General features: G+C 46.8%; 1 protein-coding gene across 1 annotated transcript in view; it reads right to left on the reverse strand.

Annotated features, from left to right (window-relative positions):
* The window catches only part of LOC308611612 (forkhead-associated domain-containing protein 1-like), an 88,158-nt gene extending 77,457 nt beyond the window's left edge, over nucleotides 1–10,701 (reverse strand). Inside the window, exon 1 of the mRNA XM_081260330.1 lies at nucleotides 10,029–10,701. Within this exon, the coding sequence (XP_081116456.1) occupies nucleotides 10,029–10,121 (93 nt within the window). The 5' untranslated portion in view covers nucleotides 10,122–10,701. The remainder of the gene's footprint in view (nucleotides 1–10,028) is intronic.
* Between the last annotated feature and the right edge of the window lie 9,302 nt (nucleotides 10,702–20,003).

The raw sequence follows: 20,003 nt of genomic DNA on the forward strand, positions 1-20,003 counted from the left end.
CCTGCACTATCCTTTGTGGTTTCTCTGAGCCCTGCCCACTCCCTGTGGAGTCCCTTCAGGAAACTCCCCTCCATCACTCCACACCCCTGTGAATGTGCCTTCAGCTCCCTGCCAGGACCTGGACTTCCCAGGCTTGGAGAAGCTCCTAGATGGGACCTTCAAGGCTTCTCTTAGCTGCCAAGGGCCTCCGGGTGGTCCTGCCTTCATCCCACCCTGGTCTGGTCCCTCTCCTCAACCATCTCCTCTTCTGCATCCTCACCTTGACAGTGTAACTTCCGTCTAACCTGTGAACGTGCTCACCACCCCCTCGGCCTGGAAACACCGCCCCTTCCCCCTTCCTTTCCTTTATTGTCAAATGGCTTCAAGAGGTTCCTCTCCCGCTGGGTCCTCAACCCACTGCCATTGCCCTCGGGGGCCTCCTCGGGCTCTCGGCCTCCCTGTGACATGTGACACAGTTGTCAGAGAGAGGCACGTGGCCTGGTGGTTCAGGGGTTGGGGGAGCAGGGCAACGTGGTGGTTATTAGACTGGGCTCGAGCCCAGCTCTCCTACTTCCTAGCAGGGTGACCTTGGGCAAGTGATACCTCAGCTTCCTCATCTGTAAGGTAACAAAAGGACAGTCTTATAAGTTACTGGTGACGTATAAATGATATCATACATACTAAAGCACTTAAAAGAGAACATAGGGCAAATGGGAAATGTTCTCTATTATGAGCAAGAGGATGGGCTCTGGAGTTAGAAAGCCTTGAGTTCAAGTCCCACCTCTGCTACCTTCCAGCTGTGCAGCCTGGGGCATGGTTCTTTGCTTCTCTTTGGTTGCTCCCTGAGCAGCAAAAATGAGTTTGATAAGCTGGGCTTCGTAGGATTGACAAAAGGTACTGCTTGGTGACATGTTCAAAGGAGTGGGAAAACATTTTTGAAATTAACTTGTGTGTGTGTGTGTGTGTGTGTGTGTTTTATCTATTTCTTTTAACCTTTTGGTTCTAGGCTATCCCATCCCCCAGCCCCATCCCCCCACTGCCTCCGGAAAGGGATGTAGTGCAGAAATAGTAAAAAAAAAAAATGGGGTTTTCAAAAGAATAAGGATATGAGGAAACGGCCAGGCGCTGGTGAGATGACAGGTCTGGGATTGGAAGGAAAGAAGAAGCTTCTCTGCTTCCCCGTCAGCTGGATCCTTCCTCCCCGGTCTCCCCGGGAGAGCCCTGTGGACCGGCAAGGCCTCAGGAGAGGCTGGTCCTGAAATCAGACTGCCCGAGCGTGGTGCCCAGTGCCCCAGCCTCCCTCTGTGACCTCAGGCAGGATACTCAGCCTATCTGTGCCTCAACGCCCTCATCTGTAAAGTGGGGCAAACAACATTAACCTCCTAAGGATGAAATGAGTTAATACACTCGAAAGTGCCCAGAACAGTACCTGGCACAAAGCAAGCTGTCTCTGTGATGAATACCCTCAGCCTGGCAGCAGCTCTCTGGCTCCCTCACCTCTCTGACTGCTTCCAGGTCTCCACGCCGGGCTCCTCTCCCCTCAGATGTCCGTGTCCTCCGCACTCTGTCCATGGGCTGGGGCCACTGTGCCACCCCCTCGATTCGCAGGTGTGTATTTCCAACCCCTGGTTCATCTCCAGGCCCCAAACTGCCTGGCTGCTTCCGGGATGTTGAGGTGCTCACTCAACCAGTCCTGCTTCCTGCCCTCTTGGTAACGGGATTATCACCTGCCAGCTCATCCAGCCATCTTTCTCCATGGCCTGTGGCATTGATCCTACTGATTCTTCCAGAAAGCTCTCAGACCAGTCCCAAAGCAACGGTCCAGTCAGGTGGTAGTATTAATGTGGTGGGCAGAATGGTCTCCCAAAGATGCCCATGCCCTGATCCCCAGAACCTGGGAATATGCTCCATGACGTGGCCAAAGGGACTGTGCCGATGTCAAGGTTACTAATCAGTGCTCTTAAAAGAGGGAGACTAAGGACTTCCCTGGTGTTGCAGTGGTTAAGAATCTGCCTGCCAATGCAGGGGACATGGGTTCGAGCCCTGGTCCGGGTAGATCCCACATGCCATGGAGCAACGAAGCCCGTGTGCCACAACTACCGAGCCTGCGCTCCAGACCCCACGAGCCACAACTACTGAGCCCACGTGCCACAACTACTGAATCTGCGTGCCTAGAGCCCGTGCTCCACAACAAGAGAAGCCACTGCAATGAGAAACCCGTGCACTGCAACAAAGAGTAACCCTCGCTCGCTGCAACTAGAGAAAGCCTGTGCTCAGCAACGAAGACCAAACCCAGCCAAAAACTTTTTTAAAATTTTTTAAAAAGTGGGAGACTATCCTGGGTTATCCAGGTGGGACTAATTGAACTCCACCAGTCCTTATAAGCAGAGAACTTACTCTGGCTGGATTGGAGAGATAAGTGGTGTTTCTTGCTGGGCCCCCACTTAACAGCCCCAATGCTCCTCTTCCAGGGAAAGCACCAGGTCAACATTTCCTCTTTACCCAAATCCCCCCCTAGATGGCACCACCTCAGTCTGTTACATGAATGAGGATCAGGAGAACATTGATCTCACATTTCACTGACAACCCCCATTCTCCATTCCACAGGGTGGAATTTCCCTAGCTTAGTCAATTATCTTGTTATCTCAGTTAACTGAGAATTTCCAATTTAGATATTAGATGTTCCCAAAGCTAAATTTACACTCAAAAAGTGAAGCTTCTGTTTTTAGAAGCTTGAGTCAGCTCAGTCTGAAACTCAGCCCCACCTCCCCCGACTAGCTGTGTGATTTGGGCCAGTTCCTTAACCTTTCTGAGTCCCATGTCCATGTCATCAAATGAGGATAATAATGATAATAGTAGTTCTCACCCGCACAGGATTTGTTTTGTGGATATAATTCTATAAATATATATACAGAACATACATAGGTGATGTATAAAGCCATGTGAGATGCAGTAAGTAGTCCATAAATGTATGCTGTAGCTGTTTGTATTATGTATGCTATTCAAAAGATTATGATCTGTCTTTCATCTCACATCCATCAGAATGGCTACTATAAAAAAAAAGGGAAATCACAAGTGTTGGTGAGGACGCAGGGAAAGTGGAACCCTTGTGCCCTGTTGTGAGAATGTAACTTGGTGCAGCCACTATGGAAAACAGCATGGCAGTTCCTGAAACAATTAAAAATAAAATTATCATATGATCCAGCAAGTCTACTTTTGGGTATATATCCCAAAGAACTGAAAGCAGGGCCTTGAAGAGATATTTATACACCCATGTTCATAGCATTGTTTGCAACAGCCAAAAGGTGGAAACAACCCAAGTGTCCATCAGTAGATGAATGAATAAACAAAATGTGGTGAATCCACACAATGGAATATTATTCAGCCTTAAAAAAGGAAGGAAATTCGGACACATGCTACAGCATGGATGAACATGGACATTATACTCAGTGAAAGGATATTATACTCAGTGAAAGAAGCCAGTCATGAAAAGACAAATACTGTTATGATTCTACTTATATGAGATACCCAGAGTAGCCAAGGTCATAGAGACAGAAAGCAGAACGGTGGTTGCTGGGGGCTGGGATGGGGGGACAAGGGGAGTTGTTGTTTCATGGGTGCAGTTTCAGTTCTGCAAGATTCAAAGAGTTCTGGAGATGGATGGGGGTGATGGCTGCACAACAGTGTGAATATATTTAATGCCACTGAACTGCACACTTAATAAAAGTGGTTAAGATGCTAAATTTTATGTTATGCATATCTTACCACAATAAAAAAAAATGAGAAAAATGAGATCACGATCTAGCCCTTTCCTCTGAACTTTTTCCTCTTGGAAGCCCTCCATCTGCTGGTGAGAAACTAGTCCCATCAATTGCTGTGCTGGGTACTGACCAATGAAATCAGCCGCCAGTTCCCAAACAGGGGACAAAACATTCCCTGAGGACTGGTGAGACCTAACAGGTGAACCACCAGAGCAAGGAGCACTTGGGGAGAAGCCAGGGGTGAGGTGGGGGTGAGGGGGGAGGATGGGAGCACGACCCAGGCAGGAGGACAAGCGCGATGCAGATGGGGAGCCAGCAAGTGCACCCTCCCAGGCCTGTTTCATTCCGTGGATTTCCCCACAGAGAGTCCACCTGTCACCTTATGTCTCAAAATGCAGGTGTTCGCTTAGAATAAGAGAAATGTGAATTAAAATGACACAGGTACCATACTTCACCCCGTAGATCAGTGAAGATCCAATGGGGGGTCAGCACCCTAGGCTGGGGAGGGAGTGGGAGACGGGCGTCCACTGCTGGCAGGACACCACATCCGGAAACCTCTGGTGGGAAATTTGGCCATGCCCATCAGAGCTACAGCTGTGTGTGTCCTTTGACAGAGCAGACATACCTGCATGTCCGTGAAATTACGCAAATAATAGGAGAATCCCAGCAGCCTTGTTTATAATAATAAACAAGATTATGGTGTAGGCTCTGGTTCTTTCCTGAGAGGCAGCCCAGAACTGACAGGGGCCAGGAAAAGGGACGAGAGTCATCCGGCTGGATGGGATCTGGGGTATGTGTATGAGATCAGTCTGGCTTCACGACCCTCAGATCGCACGCGAGAAGGGCTGACACAGGCTGGAGACATGGCTGAACCCATGAGAAAGGAGATGCCTGGCAGGACACTGACCACCGAGGGTGAGGTGTGGACACCAGCATTTCAACCCCCTGTCATGTCTGTTCTTTCTTTTTCTCTTCCATCTCCACCTTCCTAGCTGCAGCCCTGCACTGACTTGGGCTGTCCTAGAGCTCAGTCTTCTAGGGATCCTGGGACTTCCCCAGGGTGGGACTGGGGGAGTCCCTGGGGAGGGGGTAGGGTCAGTCAGCCCTTCATTGTTTACCCTTCGCTTCTCTTTTCCTCAAAACAAAGTTTATTGAAAGAATACACACACACACACACACACACACACACACAAGCAGGAGCTCTGCTGATCAAGAAGGGAGAGGGAGGGAGCACTGATGGTGGGGTTCTCAAAGTGTGGTCCTGGAGCCAACTCCAGGGACTCCATTCCCCCCACCTGAACCTGGGGAGCATACAAATGTGAAGATTCCTGGGCCTTACCCCAAACCCACTGGGTCAGAATGCCTAGGAGTTCATGTTGAACAACCACTCTTAAACATACGGAAAATCCAACAACCACTGGCTTTGGTGTTTCTTCATTCTGGAAGAACTGAGTCCCTTTCTCAGCAGAGTTTAAATAACAGCCATATCCAACTCTAAAAAATACAGTTTACAAGGCACATCAAATCATATAAATTATAACTTGCAAGGTTTAGCTGTGAAATGAGCAAGGCTGAGGCTTTTGAGCCGTGTAAAATGGGAGAGGGGAGATTGTGAATAGAGCTCCTGATGGCTCGTCTGCACACAGCAGCCGGGATGTTCACTGGCAGGTCTCCCCCTTGTTTACAATCCTTCAAGCCTTCTTCCCACTACTTTCAGATAAAGATCCAAACCCTTATGGTGACATGAAGGAGGCCGACTTGTCCCTTAGCCCTCCTCCTTCCCACTCTGACTTCTGGACGCCCTGGTTTTCTCTCAGTCCCTTGGGTTCACAATATGCTCTTCCACCCCAGGGCCTTTGCACATGCCATTCCCTTCTCCTTTTGTCTAGTTAAGTCCTCCTTGTCTTCCATATTCCTTTCCTTTACAGCCCCAATGTTGGAATGGAATTAGTCACACCTTTGTGGGATCATTTGACTTATTTCTCTCTCTCCTGGCAGCTTCCTGATGGCAGGGACCATGTCCAGTTCTGCCATCACTGTACCCCTAGACTTGGCTCGGTGCTGAGGCTCTGGGTAAATACTGTGCAATGAATGAGTGATAGCAACAGTTATCACTGTTGACTATAAACAGTTCTCACTAGCCTGGCTATAAACAGGCTTCCTATTGCCTTAGGGAACCAAACGCCTTACAGGATATAGAAAAAAGTCTGGAGGGTAAAACCCTGCAAATATCAATATTGATTTTTCCCTGAGCCAAATGATTACAAGTGACTTTTATTTTCTTCCTTATATTTTCCTTTCTCCCAATTTTTAAAAACAAGAAACATGTAACTACCTTCCATTATCGGAAAGAGTAAATGATGTCGAAATACTACGATACCAATAGTCAAAACAACATGTCAGCCTTGCTGATGAGTAGAAATCTTTAGAAGCATGACTGCCTATTCTTTAGGATTGATCCAGGCAAATAAAACAATCTTTTTTATTTGCTAGATGTAACCTCTGGGTAATTGCAAGGATGATTTTTAGTAATATAAATCCCTGACATTTTTTTTTTTTTTTTTTTTTTTTTTTTTGCGGTACACGGGCCTCTCACTGTTGTGGCCTCTCCTATTGTGGAGCTCAGGCTCCGGACACGCTGGCTCAGTGGCCATGGCTCACGGGCCCAGCCGCTCCGCGGCATGTGGGATATTCCCGGACCGGGGCATGAACCCGTGTCCCTTGCATTGGCAGGCAGACTCTCAACCACTTCGCAACCAGGGAAGCCTAGTGACGTATTTCTTAAGCTAAGTCTGAGGAACAGTAAGCAGTCAATTATTTATATACAATGAATGCAACTCAATTTCTGTCTTGTTAATAACTGTCCTCATTAGTTCCCTTTTCCAAATGGCTTATTAATATCAGTGGGTCCTCATCTCAACCCTGTGCACCACTGAGGATTCTTCTCAGTCTCTGTTTTAGGAGACCATAATAATGATCATTGTGTCATTCAGTGAGCACCACATGCCAGGCTCTTTATATGCATTTCTCACTTAATCCTCAGAATAACCCTGTGAGGTAAGAGGTTTACAGACAGGGAAAAGGAGCTCAGAGTGATTAAGTCATTTGGTTGAAGTCACTCAGCCACAAAGTAGCCTAATGAGATTCAAACCCAGGTCTGTCTATCTCCAAAGCCTGTGCTTTTAAAAATTACTACAGTTTTCTAATATCATAGTCCGGTTCAAAACAGAGATCTCTGTCTCTACTTTAGCCAGACAGGAAATAAAACGACCCCAAATCTATGCCTTGTTAGGATAAAGAAGAAACTACAGTTCTTCTTCTTCTTCTTTTTCCTCCCACTTTGCACACTGAACAGATGTTCTGTGTCCTTGAAGGGAGACCATATCATGGAGGAGAATCTCACGGGGAGGTTCATGGAGTTATCTTTAAATCTGTTGCGTTTACAATAAACATTCTCAGAAAACTAGGAATAAAGGGGGAAATTTCTCACTTGGTAAGAACATGTATAAAAACCCTACAGCTAACCTCCTACTTAACGGTGAAAGAGTAACTGCTTTCCCCTAAGGTCAGGAACAAGCGAATATAAGGATTTATACACTGCTCTTGTTCAGCAGAGTCCTGGAAGTCTTAACCAGGGAAATAAAGCAAGGAAAAGAAGATTAAAAGCATTCAGATCTCCTTTTCTGAAAGAAGAAATAAAATTGTTCTTATTTGCAGATGACATGATTGTTTATGTATAAAATCCCAAGAAATCTACAAAAGCCCTTATATAAGAAAGTGCAGTTAAGGTTGCAAGATACCAAGAAGCATACAAAAATCAACTGTATTTCTATATACTGTCAATGAACATGTGGACACCAAAATTAAAAATATAATACCATTTACAATCACTCAAAAAAAAAGAGAGAGACATACTTAAGTGTAAATCTAACAAAACACGTACAGGACTCGTATGCTGAAAACTACAAAACACTCATGAGAGACACTGAATAAATGGAGAAATATACCATGTTCATGAATTGGAGGACAATATAGTAGTATATCAATTATTCTCACATTGATATATAGGATAAAACACAATTCCAATCAAAATTACAGCATGATATTTTGTGTATACAGACAGGCTTACACTAAAATGTAAATGGAAAGGCAAAGCAACTAGAAGAGGTTAAAAAATTTCTTTAAAGAAAAGTGGGAGGAATCACTCTACCTGATTTAAGACTTACATAGCGACAGTAATCAAGGCTATCTCATAATGGTAGATCCATTATGACAAATAGATCCATGAAACATAATAGGGAACTAAGAAGTAGCCCCCATAGAAAGTATGGCCAGATTATTTTTGAAAAACTTGCAAAAGCAATTCAATGGAGAAAGGATAGTCTTTTCAACAAATGGTTCTGGAACAACTAAATATCCACATGCAAGAAAAATGAACTTTGACCTAAATCTCACATCATAAACGACAGTGAACCCAAAATGGTTCATAGATTTAAAAATAAAACTATAAAACACTTAGAAGAAAACGTAAGAGAAAATCCTCAGGGTCAGGGACCTTGTGGCATGTTCTTAGACATGACACTAAAAGCATGGTCTATAAAAGAAAAAATAACTACCTGGACTTCATCAAGAGTTAAAGCTTTTGCTCTGTGAAATACTCTGCTAAGAGAATGAGAAGACAAGCTACGGATGGGAGAAAATATTTGCAAACCATCTATCTGACAAGGGACTCATATCTAAAATACATAAAGAATTCTCAAAACTCAATGGTAAAAAAACTAAACAATTCGATTAGAGACACTTAAAAGATATGAAGAGATATTTCACTGAAGAGGATATGCAGAAGGCAAGCACGTACATGAAAAGACATTTAACATCACTATCGATTTGGAAAATGCAAGTTAAGACTATGATGAGATACCACTACACACTTACTAAAACAGCTAAAATGAAAAACAGTGTTTATGCTAATTGCTGGTGAGGATGTGTCTCATACATTGCTGGTGGAAATGAAAAATGGTACAGCCATGCTGGATAAGTCTGGCAGTTTCTTTACAAACCGAATATATATAAACACATATGTTAATCCATGCAATCATACTCCTGAGCATTTATCACAGAGAAATAAAAACTTATGTTCACACAAAAACCTGTACACAAATGTTTATAGTACATTTATTTGTAATAGCCCCAAATGGAAACAAAATGTCCTTCAAAAAGTGAATGGTTAAACATAGGTGATACGTCCATACCGTAATAAAAGAACAAGCTAATAACCTAAATGGATGTCAAGGGCACTACACTGACTAAAAAAAAAAAATCAATCACAAAAGTCATACATACATGATGAAAATTATAGAGACGGAGAACAGATTAGTGGTTTTCGGAGCGTGGGGACGATGGTGGGAGGAGGAATTGTGACTATAAAAGGAGCATCACAAGGGACATGTCTGATGATGGAATACTCCTTTATCCTGAGGGCCACACCCAAATCCACACGTGGTAAAATGGCACAGGTCTCCACACATGCTTCGTGCCATTCCCTCTACTACTTGTGCATCTATAATTATTTCAAAATAAAGTTGAAAAAAATCTGTTGAGTGAAGTCTGAGAGTGGTCTGCCTTTCACAGTCCTAAAGGGATTCCATTGCATTTCTCTTTCTGCTTCAATATTTTAATCCCTTTCAAAATGGTAAAAGGCTCAAAGCCACTGTTTGTATAATTCCTTACTTACAATTTCTTCCAACTTCCTTGGCTGTCAATGAGCTGGGACTGTGGACCAAGCCACAGCTAATTCAGAGAATGGAATGAAATGAAGTGAGAGAGCACTGAGGCCATGCCCAGGGCTTACCCTGATTTACTACTTGGAGGTACGGGGGCACGGGAGGGCTCTGAGGGGCCCATAGTCTCCAGAAGCTCTGGAAAGGGCGAGAGGCCATTGCTCAAGCTGGGCACTTCAGGTGGCCGTGGCTGCCAGACGCGGAGCAGGTGAAGGTCAAGCATCAGCTCTAAGCCCACCTTCCAAACCACGCCATCAGGGTGGGACACTGCACACACAGTCAGCAAAGGACACAGGGCCCATCGCACTTTGCACTGTGCTCATTCTTACCACATGTGCCAGGGAGACCCAGCACATGCCGGGATTGGTTATTGGTGGCACACCGAGGAAGGCTGGGACTGTTAGCCAGAGGCTGTGCTTTACAAGAGACTGGAGTCCACAGAACAGTAAGGACTTTTGGTGGTGTGAGGGGTAGGGAGGGTCGGGGACTGGGTAGGAAGAGGTCTTACCTCTAAAACAAGGTCTGAATTTTCATGCCTTCCAATCGTAGTGCTTTTATTCAGGACAAAATAGCCTTCTGCACTCTTTAGATAGGCTTTCATATTCTCTGCTTTCCCTATAAAAGGTTTTCAGAAAACAATTTTGTTAGAAAAATACAGTCCTCTAATTATTCAGTGTCATATTTAGAATGAATGGAATACACCATAATGTCCACAGGAGAAGTCAGCAGAGGTAGGAGTGGATAGCTGGATTTAACAATGATCACAATGATAATTCCGCACATTTTTAAGACTGTCCTTTTAACAGTGATAGCCGGCATAGATGAGCTTGCTTCTGATCACAAGAGGACATCCTTTATGTAACTCAGAGCACAAACAAGCAATAGCAAAAAAAAAAAAAACCCAAACAAATCTGAATTCCACTGATAACCGCTCTCCACCTCCCATTAAGCTTAGTTTGGGGTTAGTTATCTGACAGAATCAAATACTCAGTGTTACTAACCCACCACTTACTAGCTCTGTGACTCTGAGTGAGTTACTTATTCTCTCTCTATGCCTCTGTTTCCTCATCTGTAAAATGGGGCTAATAATACTCTGTATCCCAAAGAGTTTTGTGAGGATTAAATGTGAAGCATCTAGAATGGTGATTGCTACACTAAACACCCATTTGTCCTACTGTGATTGTGACTGTTATTAATCTTGGGCTTCTGAACTTTGACTCAAAAAACCCCAACTTCTACAGAGCTTCTTAAAGTGTGGAAGAGTCAGTCATCGAGGAAATGGGCATGAGAAGATACTTTCTTTTTAAGTCACCACATTCCTTCATATATTTAGGTTGAAAAAAAAATGATTTCCAAAGACAAAATATCAAGATTATAGCTTGGCTGTACGGTCAAGACTCTGTACGTATCTTTTCCTGGCATTTTATTAGGAAAATGTCAAACACACAGAAAAGTTGAAAGAAGTGGATGGTGAACTTCTATAGAACCACCACCCAGATTCTACAATCAACATTTTGTTCTATTTGCTTTATCACATATCTACCCATCTATACATTTTATATTTTAATGCATTTCAAAGTAAATCCTATACATGTTTTTAAATTTTATTTATTTATTTTTGGCTGTGTTGGGTCTTCGTTTCTGTGCGAGGGCTTTCTCCAGTTGTGGCAAGTGGGGGCCACTCTTCATCACGGTGCACGGGCCTCTCACTATCATGGCGTCTCATGTTGTGGAGCACAGGCGCCAGATGCACAGGCTCAGTAGTTGTGGCTCACGGGCCTAGTTGCTCCACGGCACATGGGATCTTCCCAGACCAGGGCTCGAACCCATGTCCCCTGTATTAGAAGGCAGATCCTCAACCACTGCGCCACCAGGGAAGCCCTATACATGTTTTTTATTTTTTTATTTTTATTTATTTATTATTATTATTATTTTTTTTAGCGGTACACGGGCCTCTCACTGTTGTGGCCTCTCCCATTGCGGAGCACAGGCTCCGGATGCACAGGCTCAGAGGCCATGGCTTACGGGCCCAGCCGCTCCGCGGCATGTGGGATCCTCCCAGACCGGGGCACGAACCTGTGTCCCCTGCATCGGCAGGTGGACTCTCAACCACTGTGCCACCAGGGAAGCCCATATATACATGTGTTTTAAAACATAAAAATGTCAGTGACTTCAGCTGGTTCCAAGATGTTGATGATAATTCACATGATATTTGAATTCTGATCCATCTCAGTGCCATGTCAAAGATAGTCTCTTTTCTTTTTTTTCCTGTTTTTTTTTTTGGCTGTGTTGGGTCTTCGTTGCTGCATGTGGGCTTTCTCTAGTTGCGGCGAGCGGAGGCTACTCTTCCTCACAGTGCGCAGGCTTCTCACTGCGGTGGCTTCTCCTGTTGTGGAGCATGGGCTCTAGGTGTGCAGGCTTCAGTAGTTGGAGCACGTGGGCTCAGTAGTTGCGGCACACGAGCCCTAGTTGTGGCTCGCAGGCTCTAGAGTGCAGGCTCAGTAGTTGTGGTGCACTGGCTTAGTTGCTCCGAGGCATGTGGGATCTTCCTGGACCAGGGCTCGAACCCGTGTCCCCTGCATTGGCAGGCAGATTCTTAACCGCTGAGCCACCAAGAAAGTCCCCAAAGTCTCTTTTCAACTGAAAGGTCACTGAAGTGTGAAGTTGTTAGACTGTGGATAAAAACAAAAATCATCTAGGTCTGACCGTAGAGGGTCTCCGGTCTGGCTCTGCTTTCCATCAACATCTCCATCATCATTCCATCACTGAATCCCTACTAAGTGCCAGGCACTGGGCTATCCTTTTACACACATGGCCTCTTTTCATCCTCAGAACCACCCTGCGAGGCAGGTGTCAATATTGTCCCGCTTTACAAATGAGGAAACTGAGACTCAGAGAAGTTAAGGTCACACAATAGTAAGTGTGTGACAACTCTGGGCCTTTGCATGTAACCAGTGTACAAACCTCCATTGCTGCTGGTGGGGCAGAGTAGGGGTGGGGGAATTGCACTGTCTGCTGACACTTGGGACATGTAGTAAAAGAAAGTCCTTGAAACCAGCATTCTATCCTCTGAAAGGAAGACGAGACCCTACCTGGGAGTAAGAGAAATAAAAATAAGCAGGATAGTTTATATTTGTAAACTTTGAGGCCTGTGGTTGTCCCACAAATATTGATGCTTTCAGATAATGAGAAATACATTTGATTAAGTTCGCTGTCATGTATACAGGGGAAAAGACATTTCCTCTTCCCAAAGAACCATGCTCTGCTGCCTTCAGTTATTAATCTTCAATTGCAGAGGACCATGTTAGCACGCAACACATTCAAGTCTAATTAAGCTAAAATGGAAACTTCCAAGAAATGTCTCTTCTGCAGGAAAACCACAGGAAACGCCACTAATCTAAAACTTAAACTTGGATCATGTGCATATTTGTTTTTTAGCTCTCACCCCAGACGTCCCCAAGGCTGGGGTCTTCTCTCTGCTCAGACGTCCCCCCTCGGGGCAACCACCTGACTGACCACTCTGGCTAAAGCCACCCTCAGTCATGTTATTCCCCTGCTAGTTTTCCCCTGCTGTGTTTCCTTCCTTGTACTTATCATTCTCTGACATGTTCTTGTTCCTTTCTTTAGTTATGCTTGCTGTTGGTTTCTCTTTCACTAACATATATGTTCCTGGAAAACCAGGACTGTGTTCATTTTGTTCAGAAGCGATTCTTCATGGGTATTTTGTGTTTGTACCCATCTTCAGAGCAAAGGCATTGAAAGATTTTGTCCTGCACTCACTTTCCGAGGCTGCTTGTATGGCACACAGCCTGGGAGGATAGAGGTAATGTTTCTAAGAAAGATAACGGCTCCTTCTGGGGCAAAAGTTGGGCAGGTTTGCTAGCAGCCCCTTTCAAAGATTGCAGTTTCCTGAGTTTGGAGTTCCTTACCTGGGACACAGACCCACTGTGCGCACAGCATCCACACTGGCTGCTCTGCACCACCCCGAGGGACTTTCAGGGCAACAGGAACCAAAGTGCATATGCAGCTCTGCTGCTTTTTATGTCAGCTGTGCTGTGAATAATCAAGTTCTTTGCTTCTGCCCCAGGAGTCTCTTGTCTTCTGCCAGGAACTATAAGCTGGGCAGGCTAACTTACTAACTTTCAAACAGGGTCAAATGTCAGACCCTTTGCAGTTCCTGCCAGTTCTGTGCATTACCCCTTCTCCAGGGCAGGGGGCGGCGGGGGGGCAGAACCTGACACATAGTAGGTGCTTGGGAAACACTTGCTGAGTGAATGAAAATACAAAGGACACCTCAAAGCAAGTCAGTACAGCCAGCTGGCTAGGAAGCTTTGATAGTAACTACCTTTCATTTTTCCTGTCAGTATCCAGCTTAGATGACTCCTTGGAAAACCTAAATTCTATCTCTTTAGCTTTTGGATTGGACAATATTTCTCCACCTTCATTTTGCCCTGTGCATCACTTCCTTGCGTGAAAACACTGTCAAAGTAATTTGAATGTGTGGAGCTCTGTGAATTCGTTCTTACTCAGCGCCATGGAGCACCATCCCACAGGAAAGAGCAAAAGGGCTTCAGTCATCTGCGTTCCCCCGACCACTTTGGATGGCTCAGAATTGGGCTATAGGAACAAACTTTCTTTTGAGGTTTACAGTGGCCTCAAAGTTCCTTAAAGAAGGGGAGTTCAGGTAAGGGGCGGGTGTGTGTGTGTGTGTGTCTCTGACCATTGGGTGGGTGTTGTCCATAAATCATGGGAAACAGGGGTTCCTCTCTTAATCCCAGCTATACCCACATGACATCCAAGAGCTGGTGCCCAGGAGAGGCTTAAAGCTCCCGTGCCGCCTCCCTTGGGGGGCGAGGTAGGGGCTGCACTTAGGAAGGAATGGCTGGTGTTGGGGCACCTTTTCTGGGGTGCTCCTGGCGACCCGAGCCTGGATCAGAGAGTTCGGACTCGGCTGGTGCCGGGTCCCCTGCCTACCCCAACGCCCTTGACCTCGCAGGGCTGGCCTCCTCCGGCCCAGGTTTCCGCCCGCCGCCTCCTCGCGCGCCGCTCTCACCTGGCCAGAGGAAGAAGCCCACGCCTCGTCCTCCGCCGAGAGCCCTGACCTCCGCTCTGCCGCCCTCCCGCGGAGTCTCCAGGCGACAGCCCGCAGCCCGCGCGCCCGCCCGGCCTTTTTACAAACGTCGCCACGGCAACGCCATTCTGACGGCCGAGCTGGGGAGGGGCATGGCGTGCGCGGCGCCCAAGGATGAGGGGGAGGTGCGCTGGGAGCACTCGGCCAATTACAGCCCGCTGCAGCGCTGCGAGCCCTCCCCGACCTGCCCGCTAGAGGATGGAGAAACAGGCTCAGTGTTCACAGAAGTAGCTCCAAGTCTTACAGCGGGGAAGGAGCAGACTCAAGAATCCTTCCTACTGACCTTAGCTCTAGGTTCGGTGCGTTGAGGAGGGGGTGGTCAGGCGTGGGAGGGTAATGGAGCTGAGCCACGAGAAGCTTGGAGGTTAGTACCCCCATCCCACCCGAAACTCTAGTTCTCTCTGTTGTGGAGGAGAAAACAGAGTAAGCTGGGGGGGACCATCACTTCTGGGGGTGGGGGTGGAGATGGGAGATGGGTGGGGTGGAAGGAACACTTCTGAAAGAATGGAAGATTCTCCCACGTGCTAGGAAAAGGGTATTTACAAGCCCACAGCCTTACTGTTCCTGTCCTTCCCTGTCAAAACTCGCGTTTATTCATTCATGTGTTCTTTACTTCTACAAACATCACCTGAGTCCCTACAAGGTCAGACGGTGGCCCCAGTGTTGACCTGGATCAGATCCTTAAGAAACCACCCCCCCGCACTCCCCATGGGCACGGGGCTGGGGGGATGGAGCGTGTGGAGAAGACATGCAAATGCCAACTATCTCCCCTCACCCCATGTCACCTTTTTCAAATCAGCCCCTTCTGTCTGGGAGCAGAACAGACCTGCTGACTACCTACAGAATGCCTCATTTCCCTGGCAGGCAATGACGGACAAGGTGCCCCAAGACAAACTCAAAATATTCATCTGAGAAAAATGAAAGATGGCAGACTCCACTCTAGTCAATTAGAAGATGATATAAGAGAGAAAAATCATGGAAATAGATATGGGATGGAATATATGGTAAAGATGCTCCCACATGCTTAGAGGCTCTTAGAAATGCACATTCCCTCACACAGACCTCAGAGATTCTGATTAGGCAACTCTGGAGCATGGTCCAGGAATGAATTTGTTGCATTCTTTCAAATTCCTTGTGCATTTGTTAAAAGCTTGGCAAAACCTCAGGACTTTTTCAACCCTGCAGTTGAATCGCAGAGCCCTCCCAGCACTTGTCCCTAGAAATCTCTTCCAGGCCCTCAGTCAGCCTGGAAGGTTCTGCCTGGGTTAGTTCCCTTTGACCAGAAAGACCTTAGGAATGTATGAGGAGTGACCACAGAGGCCAGGGCCCTGAGTGGTAACTTCAGAGGAACAGAGAGGGTCAGGCTCAACTCTCCAGGCACATTTCTGCCTCAGGGCCTTTGCAGTTACTGTTTCTTCTCCCTACCTGGCACTTCCCCCAGGGATCTCCTTCAGCTCCTTCAGATTTTTACTCAAATATCACCCGATTTAAAAGGGTCTTGGAATTCCCTGGCGGTCCAATGTTTAGGAATCAGTGCTTTCACTGCCCGGCTCGATCCCTGGTCGATCCTGCAGGCCCCATGATGCCACCCAAAAAAACAAAACAAAACAAAAAACACCCCCCCAAAAACATGAATAACAAAACAAACACCTCACTCTATTGCTCTTCCCTTCATCTTACCACTCCTCTAACATGCTATTTATTTAGTTTCCTTCTCTTATTTGTTGTCAGTCTCCCCACTCCCAACTCCCCCCTGCCCCCCAACTTAAGCTCCATGAGGGCAGGGATTTTTTTCTCTTTTGTTCACTGCTGTATCACCAGTACCTAGAACAGTGCCTGAATGAACGAATGAGTGAATGAACAGGGGCAGCCCTTGCCACCCGCCCACAGCCTTGCCTCCTACTCTTGAGCTGCTGAGCTGAACTGTCCTTACCCCAGGACCTAGGCTTCTGTAGCCTTGGCCCTCCCCAGCCCCACCCTCATCTCCATGCTTGTCTTCAATGTCATCAACATGAGCACAGAACGCAACCCTGCTCATTGCCAGCCAGACCCTACAGAGCCCATCCAGGCCAGCCTGGAGCCGGAGCCGCCCTTGGCCCCCTGATAGGCTTGGGAGAGCATATGTTGCCATTAGTCCATCTCTTGATGAGGAAATACTAAACGGAGAACAAAGCTGACATTCAGGCTCACTGGAGCAGAAATTGCCAAATCTTGATTGGATCCTGCCGCTCCCCACAGGATGCCACAGTCATCTCAAAGGGTGTGTGAAAGTCTTAAAACCCAGTTCCATGTCATCCACTTAAATTTCAAAAACAGAAACTAAAATACCCCAATAACTCATGGCTTTATCATAGCATGTCCTGGGCTGAGTGAGAGTTGTACTTTGCGATGATGGGGTGTTCAAAATACTGCACCTGGGGAATTCCCTGGCGGTCCACTGGTTCGGACTTGGTGCTTTCACTGCCCTGGCCCGGGTTCAATCCCTGGTGGGGAAATTAAGATCCCGCAAGCCACACGGCATGGCCAAAAAAAAAAAAAAGAGATTTCTAGTTTATATGGGCTCCTTGGTGATGCCTGTAATCAATCAATCTTCTTGAGCTCTGGGTGGCTACCAAGGCTGTACTGTATCTCCATCAACATCAGGATGCTGGTGTCTGAAAGGCCTGGGTCCAGGTCCCAGCTTTGTCATTCCCAGCTGTCCTCCTAATACTGGAGCGTGTGATGTCAACTCCGGGCTTTCCACCCGCAGGGCTCTGTCCCAGTCCTTCCTGTGGATCATCTCATTTAATCCTCAGCATAACCTGGGGCAGTAGGTGTGTGTGAAACACCTGGACCTCGGAGCTCTGCAGAGAAGCGCCCAAAAGTGTCGTGACGGGTGTTATTTCTATCACGTCACTCCCACTGGAACAGGAAAATAGGGCTCAAGAGACATGGAGGTGTGTGACCAAGGTGACACAGCCAGAACAGGATTTGAATCTAGATGACTGTGATGGGACGGTATTTTCCCCGGGGACCACACGTGACAGGTGTCACAGCCACGAGACACCCATGCTCACCACCTGCTTTCCCTCAGCCCTGAACAATCTGGGCTTCCGGCTGTCCTGAAGTTTGGGCAGTGCCTGCAGCAAGAGAGGGAGGGAGCTGAGGCCAGGAGGGGGTAGCTGGGGCTTGCCAGGGACCTCTCCTGCCACCCACTGGGCTTCTTTCCTGCAGGACCTCTGCCCCATAAAATCTCATTGGGCCACAGTTACCTTCCCTGGGCTGTCCTTGACCGGGAGAGCCCATCCACTGTGCCCCCTCCCCAGATCTGCTTGTTGTCCCCTGCATTCCAACAAGAAATGAATGCTGGCCTCCCGCCTGGAAGAGGTAGGGAGCTTGCCCAGCCTTTAAGGGGTAAGAGAGAGCCAGGGCAAGAGCTGGAAAAGGAGAAAGGGAGAGTAAAAGAGAGAGAGAGCGCTCGAGGATCAGGAAGTAGCTAAGCTATTGAGTAGGTGACAGATGGGAGAGCAAAGGGCCATTGGAGGCTCCACAGTCCACTCATAACCTGACGCTATGGGCTAAGGAAATGCAGGTTTTTATACACACACACACACACACACACACACACAGGTTCACAAAAATAAATTCAAACCACAAAATCACAGCTGGTCACTGAGGCCTTCTGCGGCCGTGCTCACCCCCTTCCCCTGTCAGAAAATGAGAAGTCACCCAGGTGTTTTCTCAGATAGAGACAAGGCTGGTTGGGATGTTCATCTATTGCAAATCAGAGCTCTGCCAGGGGGCTTCCCTGGTGGCACAGTGGTTGAGAATCTGCCTGCCAATGCAGGGGACGTGGGTTCGAGCCCTTGTCTTGGAGGATCCCACATGCTGCGGAGCAACTAGTCCCGTGAGCCACAGCTACTGAGCCTGCGCGTCTGGAGCTTGTGCTCTGCAACAAGAGAGTCCGCGATAGTGAGAGGCCTGTGCACCGCGATGAAGAGTGACCCCCGCTTGCCACACCTGGAGAAAGCCCTCGCACAGAAACGAAGACCCAACACAGCCAAAAATAAATAAATTAATTAATTAAAAAACTTAAAACAAAACCAAAAAACCACTCTCTCTAAAAAAAACAAACAAAAAAACAGAAGAAAAGCTTTGCCAGGGAGGTCAGTCTGTATGTTCTGTTTGAAAGCTGCAGATGAAGGCTGCTGATCCCACCTCTGATCGGCCTGGTTTCGTTTGTTTGTTTGTTTTATTCTGTCTGTACCTCACTTCTCTCACCTGTAAAATGGAGGTAATAGCAACATTGACTGTAAAGACCAAATGGGTTAATATGTGTGAAGTAGTAAACTGTGCCTGGTACCACAGACTCCTTCTGTGAATGTCCGCGTTGCTTTCTGTCTGTTTGCTTGTTTTTGTTGCTTTCTTGATGATGTGGGAGGACAGCACCATCTCAACCCGATCACGGCCATCCTGGGGAGAGCTTTGATTTGCATCGTCTCAGTCCCAACCCAGAGCAAACTTGACCTCTGAACACTCGCATATCATCTTGCTTGTTGCCCAGGGACCTTTCTGGGTGTGGGTGTCAGAGGCAGGCTGAGCTCCCCTGATCGCTGCTAGAGGGATTCTGAGAATCCAGCTGGTCTCTGTGGCGTGGCACGTGCAAGAGAACTCCATATATTCGACTTCCAGGCATCCAGGCAAATCAACCTCCACTACTTTTTTTGGGCGGATTAACAATGAACCACTATGAATGAGGTTAACCAAACTAGCTAATATTTACTGAGGCTTGTTAGGTACCAGCCGCTATTCCATGCACTGTTTTATTTAATTCTTGGCCCAACCCATTTCACAGAAGCAGGCCCAGAAAAGTCAAGTAACTTTCCCAGTTACAAATCTTGTAAGTGATAGGTCCAAGATTCGAACCCTGGCTGTTGGACTCCAGCATATTTTATTTTTTGTAAAGTTTTGTTTTCAAAACATAATATACATCTCGAAAAGAGCACAACTGATAAGTGTACGCTTGAAGAATTATCACAAAGTGTATGCACCCACCCTAACCAGAACCCAGAACAAGAAGCAGAACATCACCACCCACCCCCGCCCCTCCGAGAAGACTCCCTGTGCTCATTCTGGTTACCCCCTCCCGCTTGTCTGACTTCCAATCATAGATTAATTCTGCTTGGTTTTGAGCTTCATGGAAATGGAATCTTACAGATTCCATTTGCTGCCTGGTTTCTTTCACTCAAGTATGTGAGGTTCGACCACGTTGTCTGATGTAGCTGTGGTTCATTCATTCTCACTGCTGCATTGCATTACACTCTGTTATCTATTCCTGCAGAACAAATTATGGCAAACTTAACGGATCCAAAA

The sequence above is a fragment of the Mesoplodon bidens genome (assembly GCF_964165515.1).
Source record: "Mesoplodon bidens genome assembly, contig: HAP1_SCAFFOLD_567, whole genome shotgun sequence".
NCBI lineage: Eukaryota > Metazoa > Chordata > Mammalia > Artiodactyla > Ziphiidae > Mesoplodon > Mesoplodon bidens.